The sequence below is a fragment of the Panthera tigris genome, chromosome X, assembly GCF_018350195.1.
Source record: "Panthera tigris isolate Pti1 chromosome X, P.tigris_Pti1_mat1.1, whole genome shotgun sequence".
Taxonomy (NCBI): Eukaryota; Metazoa; Chordata; class Mammalia; order Carnivora; family Felidae; genus Panthera; species Panthera tigris.
In genome coordinates, this window is record NC_056677.1 from 13,391,580 (window position 1) to 13,404,786 (window position 13,207).

At 41.5% G+C, this 13,207-nt stretch overlaps 1 protein-coding gene across 4 annotated transcripts in view; it reads left to right on the forward strand.

Annotated features, from left to right (window-relative positions):
• REPS2 (RALBP1 associated Eps domain containing 2) overlaps positions 1-7,929 on the forward strand; it is a 211,506-nt gene extending 203,577 nt beyond the window's left edge. For all 4 annotated transcript variants that reach the window (XM_042973696.1, XM_042973697.1, XM_042973699.1 and 1 more), the window contains one exon: positions 6,796-7,929. In XM_042973696.1, the coding sequence (XP_042829630.1) occupies positions 6,796-6,864 (69 nt within the window). In that variant the 3' untranslated portion in view covers positions 6,865-7,929. The remainder of the gene's footprint in view (positions 1-6,795) is intronic.
• Positions 7,930-13,207: the final 5,278 nt, after the last annotated feature.

The window sequence follows — 13,207 nt, forward strand, 5'->3', positions numbered from 1 at the left end:
TTGAAAAAAAAATTAAAAAAAAAAAATAAAATAAAAAAATAAAACAGTTTTCCAGAGACTCCCAGACTGTGGCTAAGAGGGGTTAGAGCTGGCTCATGGGCCAGCTCAGGGTCCAGAGCTGGGACCAAGCAGACAAACATGTGTGCCTATTACCCAATGCGTGGCTGGGTGAGACTCCTCCTGGATCTCTTAGTGTACGGTGCTGGGTCCCACAGTTCCCACAAAGACACTTTGCCATGAATGAGTGCCAAATTGTTGTTGCAAGGGGGACATGTCTTATACTGCCATGATGCTGATGTCACTCCTGGTAGTTTTGGCATTTTTTGATAAACTTTCATAGTGTTTTCCCTAGCAGTTGCACCAATGTCTATTATATACCTTGAATTACGTTTTGTGTATAGTTTGAGATTAGGGTCAAGGCTTATTTTTCCCCATGTCAGTATCTAATCTAGCACCATTTGTTGAAAAGCATTTCTTTTCCTCCGTGGATGACTTTGGTTCCCTTGTTAAAAAGTCTAATGACCATATAAATATAGATTTATTTCTAGGTTCTTATTCTGTTGCATTAATCTATTTGTTGATTCTTATACTAGTACCACACAATCTTGATCACTGTTGCTTTAGAGTAAGAAAATCAGGTAGCATGTATTTTTTTAGCCTGTTCTTCTTTTTCAAGATTCCTGTGGATATTCTGGACCCTTTGTTTCATATAAGTTTTAGAATCAGCATGTCATTTGCTACAAAATAGCCTGCTAGGATTATGATTAGACTTGTTTGAATATATAGATCAGTTTAAGGAGGATCAAAATCCAGTGTTGAGTCTGCCAATCTGCTGATAGAGTACATCTTTCTAATTATTTACGTCTTGTAAACTTTTCTTAGCAGTTCTGAGTGTACAGGTATTACATGTGTTTTGTGAAATTTATTCCCAATATTTTGTGACACTATTGCAAACTGAATTGGTTTTTAAATTTTCATTGTCTCATTGAGTTTCTTAAGGTTACAGAATGCGAGGTCAGCATACACAAACCAATCATATTCTTATACGTAAGCAATAAGTAATTGGCAACAGAAATGTGAAAAACCCTACCATTCACAATATCTTGCCCCTCCCTCCTCTAAAGGAAATACTTAGGTACAAATTCATCAAAAACACATAGGATCTGAATACTGTAAACTATAAAGTGCCAAGACCTAAATAAATGGAGAGACACATTTGCTTTTTGTGGATTGGAAGACTTAACAGAGTAGTGCTGTCATTTTTCTCCAAAGTGATCTATAGATTCACTACAATGCCAATCAAAATGTCAGCAGGACTTTTTGTAGGTGTAGATCAGCTAATCCTATACTTTGTATGTAAGGAGCAAGAAACTGGAATAGCTAAAGCAAATTTGGAAAAGAAGAGCAAAGTTGGAGGAATCACTTGTTAATGTTTTTGTATTTTTGGGAGAGAGAGAGAGAGGGAGACAGAGGATCTGAAGCGGGCTCTCTGCTGTCAATGCAGAGCCCAACATAGAGCTCGATCCCACAAACCATGAGATCATGACCTGAGCTGAAGTTGGATGTTTAACTGACTGAGCCACACATATGCCCCAGGAATCACTTTAGTATCAGGCTTTGGTAATCAAGACAGTATGGCCTTGGTGGAGGGATTGATGCATAGATCAGTGGAGCAGGTTAGAGGGTCATAAAGTAGACTACATGAATATAGCCATTCAATCTTTGACAAAGGTGCAAAATCAATTCATTAAGAAAGGGGATAGTCTTTTCAACAATTGTCTTCTAACAATGGGTCCTTTCCCTTTGGGGAAAAAAACGAACCTTGGTCAAAACTTCAGTTCTTCTACAAAGATGAACATGAAGTGGGTTATGGGTGGAAACATAAAACATAAAGACATAAAATTTTTTGGAAGAAAACATAGGGAAAAATCTTCATGACCTGGTATTAGAAATGATGCCAAAAACATAATCTAGAACAGAAAAATATTAATAAATTGTACTTCATCAAAATTAAAAACTTGTGCTCTGCCTTAAAGACTGTCAGGAGAGTTAAGAGACAAGCTACTACAGACTGGGATAAAATATTTGCAACCCACATGCTTGACAAAGGAGTTGTATCCAGATTACCTGAAGAACTCCAAACTCAATAACAGCTCTCAAAACTACAAAAACTCAACTTAAAGATGGGCAAAGGACTTGCACAGACACTTCACCAAAGAGGATATAAGGATAGCAGATAAACATATGAGAAGATACTCAGTGTCATTAGCTGTAGGGAAACGCTAATTGAAACCATGATCACATACCACTACACACATATTAGAATCGCTAAAACAGAAAATCATGACAATACCAAGTGCTGGCAACTGGGACTCTCATGCACTGGTGGGAATGCAAAATGGTACCCTACTCTGAAAAATCATTTGGCAGTTTCTTTTTCTTTTTTTTTTTTTTTATGTTTTTTTATTTTTGAGAGAGAGTGAGCGAACAAGTGGGGGAGGGGCAGAGAGAGAGGGAGACACAGAATTCAAAGCAAGCTCCAGACTCTGAGCTGTCAGTGCAGAGCCTGATATAGGGCTCAAGCTCACGAACCACAAACCGTGAGATCATGACCCAAGCCAAGTTAGATGCTTAACCAACTGAGCCACCCAGGCACTCTTGGACGTTTCTTATGAAGTTATATATACACCGACAATGTGACCCAACAGTTCTACTCTTGGGTATCCACCTTAATGAACTGAAAACTTGTGTTCACTCAAAAATCTGTACACGAATGTTCATAACAGTTTTATGTGATGGCCCAAACCTGGAAACAGCCCAGATGTACTTCAAAGGATGAATGCATCAAGTGTGGTACATTCATACAACGAAGTAGTACTCAGCATTAAAAAGTAGTGACACACACCACAAGTTGGGTGAAGCTCAGACATTATGCTGAGTGAGACAAGCCAGTGTCAAGGTTATACACTGCTTGGTCCCTTGTATTTGACATTCTTGAAAAGACAAAAGCATAGGTGCTGGGAAACAGACTGGTAGTTGCCAGGGGTTGTGCATGAAGGTGAGGGTTTATAGATAAGGGAGTAGTACCAGGGAGCTTTCTGGTTGGAACTGTAACGTACCCTGTTTGTGGTGGTAGTTACACTAATACATACATGTGTTGAAATTTATAGAACTGTACACTAAAAAAGTCACTTTTGCCATGTAATAAAAAATAATTTTTTAAAATGTCAGACTTCACTCTGTTTTATGAATCTTTGTATGTGACCTTGTTTTTGTTTTGTGTTTTATTTGCTGTTTTTCTCTCTTACTTTGCTTTGAAAGTGTAGATGATTTTTGTCTACTTGTTCTCTGTACTCGGTAAGCCCTTTTGATTTGGAAACCCATATTCTTCAGTTCTGGGAGTTTTCTTGGTTTTTGTTATTGTTGCACATTTCCTCCATGTGTTTTCATCCCACTCCCCTGTCCATTTTCTCTCTTCTCGCTTGCTGGTATTTTTCAGACATTGGAACTCTTCGCTTGGTCCTCTAATTTTCTCATATTTTCTCATCTGTTTTCCTTCTGTTCTTCTTTATTTTTGTCTCTTTGTCCATTTCTGGAAACTTACTTAATTTTAAATATTCAGTCTGTTGTTTAATAACAAGAGTTCAGTTTTTATACTCTGATTGTCTCTTTAAAGGTATCCTATTCTTGGGGCACCTGGGTGGCTCACTTGGTTAAGCATCCGACTTTACTCTGGTTATGATCTCACAGTTCGTGGGGTTCGTGGGTTCAAGCCCTGCACCGGGCTCTGTGCCAACAGCTCAGAGCATGGAGCCTGCTTTGGATTCTGTGTCTCCCTCTCTCTCTGCCCCTCCTCTCCTTTCACTCTGTCTCTCAAAAATAAATGTTAAAAAAAGATAAAGGTATCCTATTTTCATTTCATTATTGTAATATCTTCTATTAATGGTAGTAGTTTTCTTCTTCCTGAATACTTGCTTTTCTGTTTTATTAGCTATTTCTCATTAGATGCTTTCCTTCAGTATCTGATGGTCCTTTGCTTAGATTTAGGAGGAGGATGAAAATGCTCACTGGAAACACATAGCATGTTGTGAGGCTTGTCAACTTTGAGCTTCAGTCTTCAGTCTGGTTGGGCTGCATAGTTGGGGAGCCTCCTAAGGCAGTATCATTGGCTCTTTCAGTTTAATCTGATTGGAGTTTCCAGAGAAGAGACTTTTTTTGGTCTCCTACATGGAGGGAAAGACTTGGTTCATTGGAGAGAGAGGGCTCTGGGTCTCTGTATCCTGGATATTCATTCATTTATTCTCCCTGGTTCCAGTCCAGTATCTTGTCCTCAACTGGGTCTTTGTACTGCTAGTCAAGAGGCCTTATGTTGTCCCTTTGCAAGAAATAAATCTTAAGGTTCTGGCCTGGTAGCTGGAACGCTGTAGGGAGCTAACTGTTTGTGAAGCAGACTTGGAACCAGCACTTACATAGGCGGTCCTCCTCCTCCCTTCACTTGCATCTACGCAGGAGTCAGGTGCTGCCAGTTTGAGTCTTTCAGGGATTCTTCTTTGTAGAATCAGGTTGCTTCTTGTTTTGTGCCTATGCTTAGCTTGCATTTCAGTTTTCTGTACTTGATTTGTAGGAGTGGAAACGTACCAGCCCTAGTGAACAGAAATCTGAAGAACCATCAAAATGGAGCTTTAGTCCCAGCCTCTCAGTCCATTCTTGACTGACTCAGTTTACAGATGCAGAATCCCTTGAACAGAGGGGTGTTTGGGTCACCTTATGGAAGGACCCCACCATGCAGCCATGGAATGCCCACATTTATTTTTCTTGGATTTGCTAAGTCATCTGTTGGCCTTCCAGCTTACAAATTTTATTTGTATCACTTGTTCTTGTGCGTCTGTGACTTCAAAAACTTCTTTTTATTGTCTTGGTGGGGTTCCAGTAGGGAATGAGTGTGGTATGTGTGTTCAGTTGCATCTTTACCTTCAACCTGTCTGTATTCTTTTGCTAGATGGTATTATACAGTCTCAAGGCTTTGAAGATCATCCATAGGCTGGTGATCCTAAATGTATGTCTCCAGCTCTCCTTCTCTTACCTCTGACCCTGGACGTACTATCACAACTGCTTACTCACCATTTTCTCTTAATACATCCAGTACACATGTCAGACGCTTCCTTCCCAACCTTCCCTTTGAAATGCCGATTTCTCATCTAATCTTGTTCTCAATTAATACCACTACTAGCTACCCACTTGCTCAATCCCAAATCCCCTTCCTTCTTTCCTACGTTATCAGCATGTCCTATCAGTTCTAAATTCAAAATGTATCCAGAATTCATCCAGTTTTCCCCATCTTCATGACTGCTACCCTGATCAAAGCCATTTCATTTCTCACCTCGGTCCATGCAGTAACCTTGCAACTACTCCCTGCCTGTGCTTTTGCCCTGCTGTCCAATCCACTATCTACACAGTAGCCAGAGTGAATATTTTGAATTCTAAGTTAAGCCACATGCATTCCCTGATTCAAAACCCACAGTGCTATCCCCCTGTACTGTGAATGATGTCCACGCTCTTTACTCTGTCCACAAGGTCTCTGCCTAATTCTCAGACTACAGCTCCTGCCAGTGCCTTCCTTGCTCCCTCTCCTCTGGTCACACAGGCCTTTCTGTTACCAAACACAGCAAGCTTGTCCCGCCCCACTTTGGGGCCTTTATAGTTGCCATTTTGTCTCCTTAAGGATCCTTCCCCCATGTCTTTATATGGCTCACCCCTCAGTTCATTCAAGTCTCTGGTCAGATAGCGTCACCTCTGTGAAGCCTTTCCTGACCACCCACTCCACCTTTCTTCCAGATTCCTCTATTACGTCATCTTATTTATTTCCTTTTGAAGGTATCTTGTTCTTTATTGTCTTTCTCTAGCCATTTGAGTGCAAGCCCTGTGAGGGCATTGGTCTGATCTGTCTTGTTCTTTGCTGGTACTATCATACCTAGAGCAGAATCTGGCCCATAGTAGATAGATACTCAAAGAACTGTTGGATGGCTGGGTAGGAGGGGAGGGTGAACAAACGCTTGTTGAGTTCTGTTTGGACTGTTAGTATGTTGGTTCTTCTGGGGCATCTCAGAATTGAGCCTTTATACAGAGGTCTTTCCCATCTCGACTGATTGTACTTAAGAATGCCTTTGCGTGTCCCCCTCTCTTCCTGCCAATAAATCTGTTTTAGGGCTGAAAGTTTGAATTCCCAAATAGCAGATGGATGATCCTCTCTTTCTTTCTCCCTGCCATTAGCCATGCAGTCACACCTTAAGTTGTATTTTGTGCAGGAGCCAAGATGAGATTTTGGCAGATAGTCAGTGCATTTGCTCATCCGTCAGACCTGTGGAGTGTGGTGCTGGATTAGGAACGAGAGATTGAAGCTAGAAATTGAGTCCTGCTGGCTTACCTCTCAGTAGTAGCAGTCTGCTTTTGCTTTTCTGCTCTCTCCCAGTCTGTCTGTTGATTTTTAACATCATCTTCTGCCAGTCACTAATCCTATTAAAACTGCTGGTGAGATTAAGGCGGGGGTCGTGTCAGTCAATTTCACTTCCTCATCTTCAGAAGGGAGTTGAGAGATGACAAATTGTGAAGCCGCCTTGGTCTGATCACCAGCTTTAAATATGATGCCTTACAGTCTACTTGTCCTTGAGTCATGTGGGACTTCAGTGTTTTGGGGTCCACTTATGAGTTTCTGTTTAATATCTGATGAAGTAGGGATGAACCCAGGAAATGACCCCTTTGCTTTTTGTTTTCTTCTCTCTGTTTTGTACAAATCAGGAGGTTCATCAAGAACGGATTGCATTGGAAAACCAATTGGAACAACTTCGTCCAGTCACTGTGTTGTAATCCCCAAGATTCAAGTAACAGTGGGCGACTCTTTCTTCCAAGATCTTTCCTTTGAATGTTTCAACCCAACTACTTGTCATAGATGTCCAAGACTGTGTGAAAAGCTGTGAGCGGCAGAATATAATCCATATTTCCTTTTCTCTTGTAGTTCACTTGTACCTTTTACTCTGGTGGAAAAAATACAACCAGTTATCACACTTGAAATTGTAATTATCAGTGGAATTTATCTCACATTCTTAAGTACTTCCTCAAGTTGTTAGATGTTTCTCCTTACCAAAAACCAATCTTCTAGCAAATGAAAACACGTTAGAGCATTATTTATTTAAAGAATTTATGATTTGTATAAAACCTCATAACCTAGTACCTTCAGGATGCTTGTTTTATTTTTGTATGTATATCAAATACAGTAGGTTGGTTTCCTGAATAATTGGGATTCCAACTGGATAGTCTTTGGCATGATGATAATAAAAACAAAAACTAAAACGAGCATCAGATTTAGACTGGCGCTGTGCCCTCTGCCACCATATGCCAAAACTGCTTCTTAGTGCCATTTTGACATTATATCTAGCTATAAATAATACATAACTATTGTTTTCCGTTGGATGGCAGAGATTTATTGGGTCTTTGCACCTCTGTAAAGTGAAAGTTTTGTCAGTGATCTATTTAACTTGGCCCAGCCAGGCCATCAGCTCACAGAACTCGGTCCTTTCATGTAAATTTTTGTGCAAGAGCAATCTGCTTTTTTAACTGCCTCACCTGCTTAAATTGAACAAATAGTTGCCAGATCTCTACTTTTATCCTGCATGGGATAACATACCTGTAAATGCATGTATTTGGAAACCTCCCGTCAGATGCAAAAGGCCGAAGAGATTGTTTGGACTGATAAATATTTGTTGCTTGAACCCAGGTATTCAACCTGGGGAATAAGGGGAACTGGTTGTTACCAGCACTCCAACAACTCTGGGAGTTATTTCTGTCCCTGTTATTTTAACCTGAATTGTGATTGTATTGAGTACAAAGAAATAATGAAAGAAACCCCATCTTCACTCTGGGGGTACAACTGTTCGTTCTGTGTGAAGTGCACCCTGGGGAAGTGATTGGTTTATGTACAGCCCAGCGGAGCCCAGCTGACTCCAGCGTGTGTGATGTAAAACCATGAGCTCAAATTGCAGAAGCCAGCATGCTGTAGAAACTTTGATCACCTGCTCCCCCTGAAAGCTCAAGTGCAAAGTGGGTATCGATCGACCCTCACAGGGGTCAGGGCATGCCTGCTTTAACATCACTTTGAGAGACTGATTATAACAAATACCGTCTCTTGTGCATTTTACTAATTTACCCATTCTTAGAGTAGACGGGTGGGGTGTGCCTACGGTCCTTTCTGAAGTGCTTTAGGATGGGTTTGCAGTATGTGGGATCAAGCCTCCGGTTTCAGTAGGTTGACGGCTCTTAGAATAAGTGGGTGTTTATTTAATGCTTCCTTATTTTACTTGCCAGCTTTATCAATAGCTTAATAACAGAAGAGAAAGGCTCAAACAGATGATGTTTTCCCGAAGAAAAATAAGTTGGTGGTTCTATTCTGTGTGTATTAAAGGATGATTTGGAATTGATTTGATTTTGAAAATCAAAAAACTTGAACTATTTCTCTGTTCTCCCTTCCCTTTTGGTTGCCTTTTCTGCCCCTCGGGGAGGGGTTTGGAGTCATTTAAAACCCTTCCTAAGATTATAAATGGGCGGTGCAAATTTTCTAGATAACCTCCTTTCCCATGTTCTGAGACCTGGGGGCTGTAAGGAATTTTATCAAGTGTCCTCGTTGCACACATTTGACAGCATGATTACCGTTTGTTATGTTCCATCCAGGAAAGACTGACATTGGCACTTCATCTCATAATCTTCCAGGACATACACACTCACTCAAGATAGTGCCACATAGCCATTGAGCAGGCACACAAATGAAAGAATGTTAGTCACTATTCTACATTTAAGAAATATTGAGATGTTTTTCCCCGATCAGTCCATGCCGCAGTGAGACAAATTAGGATGTTCAGGTTTTGTTTACTTGGCTTGGTTTTCATTAAAGGAACAAACTCGCGTTGGACAGTTAAAGCCCCGTGAGTCACGTAGCGTCACCCGTATTTTAAGATGAGTGCCGCATTAAAGCCCACATCAGTAATGTCTATGCCCAGCTTTCTTGACTGCACTTAACAGTGACCACAGTTTATTAGTTGCTCAGAAGTGGATTTTAAAAGAGAAAACCAGTACACACTATTATGATTACCCGACTAGTGCTCATCTTCTGTTCCTCTGTTTTCTTAGGATATGCACTTTTAATGTAAGACTATAACTCCTGTTAATGTTCCTGTGAGCCTTTAATGTGACTTGTAGGAAGGCTGAGTTGGTGAAGTCACCGTTAGCCCTCTTCTGTAAAACCACTCCCAAATTAGACCTGCTCGTTGGGCAGAACTCAATGGACAGAAGGTCGGTGTTGCCCCCCGTCCATGGAGGTTTAATAAGCTGCTTGTTGAGTGGTCCTCCTCCATAGGGTCCTGGTGCCCCAAAGCGGGAAGCGCAGCAGGAATTTACAGCAGGCTTCCAGGTACCCTCATGTGCCTTGTATGTGGCCTACTGCTTTTGCCCCCTCCCTGTCCATTAGACATGAAGCCAAAGTAGAAGGTGGATATCTGGAATGGAAGTGCATGTTGTGATCAAGGCAGATACTTGGATTCGCTTTAGTTGGAAAGATCTAACCACTTTATGAATATTAGAGGGGTGCTTCGGGCCTGATCGGGAGAGGAGACATCTTGGCTGGAAGCCCATTTTACTCTCATTGGAGAATGGGATGTCCGAGCGGAGAGGACTTGGACCCGTCTCCTGCAGTTTGCTCTTGGGGAAGCCACACTTTCTAGCCCGAGAATCCATAGAAGGAGGTAACTAGTGGCAGAGCTGGGATGCCAGCTGATCTTAGGGATTCTAAGTCAAGTCCTCCAGCCTCTAGCAATACTAAAAATAGATTAGAAGGGTTTCTTCTATTTACCATGTTGAATTTTATTTACTTAGTAAGTTTTAAAGTATGAAAACACGTTTCAGTGAGTTTTAGATCTAGATATTTCTCTTAGATTGAAGCAAAAAATAAAATTTGAAGGGAAAGAGTATGATTGAACTATTTGTTCTTCTGAACACCTCACCTTTCATGATGCAATAAATTACTCTGAGTTTCTTGGCAGAACTTTTGACAGCTGTTGCTTTGAATGGATTCCATTCCTGTATTCCTTATGGGAGTTTGTTTTTAAAATAGACTACTGCGATTGAAATGAATTCAATATGTAGTAAGTTACAGTTTTCTTCACTGTATCTTCAGTTATGTGGGTTGCAAATGTTCGATTTCAGCATATTTTAGGGGGAGTAGTAAAAAACACGAATTGTCCTCTGATTTCCTACCAATGTCTGAACTATCATAAAGCACTCTTCATACGTGACTTGATTCTATAGTCTGTTTATAAATGATAATTTGTTTCTTAAATGATCTCACAACCATGGTAATCAGAGATGTGCACTCAGAAGATCAATAAGAAAATAATCTGGAATGGATGTTTTTCTTGCAGTTAAGACAGGCATTTACAAAAGTCTTCTCCTAAGCAGTAGTTGGAAAGGTCTCAGTTACAGTATAACACCTAACAGCTAAAAACATTTGTTCAACACAAACTTCAGTCACACCTCCTGACTAGACATCACCAAAGGAATGTGATTTTAAAAGTATGAAAAAAAAAATTTCAAATATCAGAGCGACCAGATCTTCCCATATTATTGACAAGTAGGGCTTAGTAGGTTGTGGTTTGAACATTATGAATGTGAACAGAATGTAGGATCAGTTGAAAGGTCTTTTTCTCCTCTCGTTAAGTAGAGCAGAGGTGACTTTGGTTTCCCTTTCCAACCGGCTTACTCCCTTTTAAGTGTACTCTTTTAAAACTCCGATTTCCAAGGATCTTTTGAATTTACACATTAGCTATGGGTGTTTTATTATGTTCTTTTTTTGCGTCATGACTTGATGTGGTTCAAGTTCCCTAGTAAGGGGTGGGGATTTGGGTTTTTGGAATTCCGAGGCGGCATCTTGTCTTTAGGCGCAGGCTAAGGGCTACTGCTCGCCAGTACCAGCGGCTTGGCCATGGGCGGCAGTGTGCGTGTGAGTCTTGCTCTGTGAGCCACCCTGCTTTGCTTGTTTGCAATGAGAAATGCATCTAGTTTTGCGACCCTTCCAAGAGCAAAAGAACAGACGTGGGGGACCGGACTTCAAAAGCCGCGCATAGTCAGTCCGGGGGCTGCTGCCCTCCTCCAAGATCGGCCTTCAGAGGTTGCCTTTCAAGTGCTCCCTGGAACAGCCAGTGTGTCACTGCGAGCAAGACATCCCAGGCACACGGCTCCTGTTAGGCTTATATAGTTATTTTCTGCATTTGCCGACATACACGATGACGAAAGAAACTTTTCTAAAAGGCATCGTGGGGTTTCGGTTGAGAGGACTTGTTCTACTTACAGAAACCTTGCTCTGTTCTTAATAATGGGAAAGTGTTTTTGTGTTTTGTGAGTTTTCCTGTCTTGCTCTAAGCTAAGTTCACGGCTGTGGGAAGCTGGAGAAAATGGGCTCATGACTCTGGAGACCAGAGGACGGGGACTTTTAAGAGGGCTTGAATTGGAATTCGAGGGCAAGTTCGACACTAGGGAAATTCAGGGGCCAGTTCCGGCCTACTCCAGTACTCCGTTGCCTGACAGGACTGGACCCTAAAGGGCCTTCCCGGAGCTCTGGAGCTCTGCCCTCGGAATGGTGCAGCTGATGCAAGAGCCCCGTCGCATGGCGACTAGATCAGCCGAGTTGTGTTGTTTTCATTTTGTTTTAAGGCAGCTTGTGTGAGGGCTTCAACTGTACCCATCTTGGGAAGCGGGCGTTCCCTTTTCTTCGGCATTCCGCCATTCTGTTTGTCTTCAGCACAGATGTGTTCCAGAAAGCCAGAGACAGGAAGAGCCGTGTTAGTCTTCACGACAGTGGGCCGGGAGAGAGAATGAGCTGATGGTCTATTTTAACCTCGAGAGTAAGAGTGTGTGTTTTGTCACTGCAGGTACATTGAACAGTAAAATGAGTAACAGCAGAGTATATATATATTTGATGCCTTCTGTCTCCTCATGATAATGTGCTAACAAGTTGTGTTAGCATTTTACTTAGCCAGAGTTTTGTTCATTTGCTAGGCCTTGGGAACATAAAGTATATTGGTCTTAAGCATAAATAAATATAGGGTAACCTATATTTGGATTGTGACTTATAGACTCAAACTAACCTTACTGCCTCTTTTTCACACTTGTTGGAAAGTCTGTGAAGAACATAGTAGGTTAAAAATCTCCAACTTTGGAAAATGTACATGATGTGAAACTGGGGTGCTATGTTAAAAATAAATGTACGATAACTAAGTGTTTTTATGGAGTCTTGGTGTCGATGTATTGTGGCCTGCATTTGGTTTTGTGCATTTAATGGAAGTGCTGTGGGAAAAGAGTTGGAGGTCTTCCCAATAGAGTCTGAGATTTGATTATTTTCACCTCCTGGTGATCTGAGCTAGGTCCTTAAATATCTGGACACGGTGAACACTGGGTGATCATGGGCTATCTTGCCTAACTCACAGTGCATTTTAAAGATCTACTGCATTGAAAACTTGGCTTACTGTGGGGTCCAGGTTATTTGCTTCATCCTGTCAGTATTCTTTTTGTTCGAAAATGTTCCCAGCATCCTATCCTTAGCTAGAGTAGGGGTGAAGTGGGGGAGAGGTCAAGGAGAGTGGGCTTGAAAGCCCGACCCAGTAATCTGGCATCCCAGTTGCAGTTTCTTACCTGCAGGATTTGAATCATTTGGGGCACCTGGGTGGCTCAGTTGGCTAAGTGCCTGACTCGATTAAAGCTCAGGTCATGATCTCCCGGATTGAGAGATCAAGCCCCAAGCTGGGCTCTGCGCTGACAGCATGGTGCCTTCTGGAGATTCTCTCTCTCCCTCTCTCTCTGCCCCTCCCCTGTTTGTGTGCACGTGCACTGTCTCTCAAAATAATGAAATGAAATAAAATTTGAATAATTTTAGGAGTCTACCATTGTCCTATCAGCTGGGAGTTTTATTCTGCTTTGTGAATGCAAATGGTGGGCTACACATGGGATATTTCTAATCTGCGAGTTCTAAATACCAAAAAAACTCTGCAAAAAAATCATCCATGATTTGGCTCATAAGCTTGGACACTGGAGGTCACCTGACCCTGGCCTTTTCCAAGCACTGGTGAAAATCACTGTGTCCCTCACTTTAGAGATAAAAGACATCTGAGAT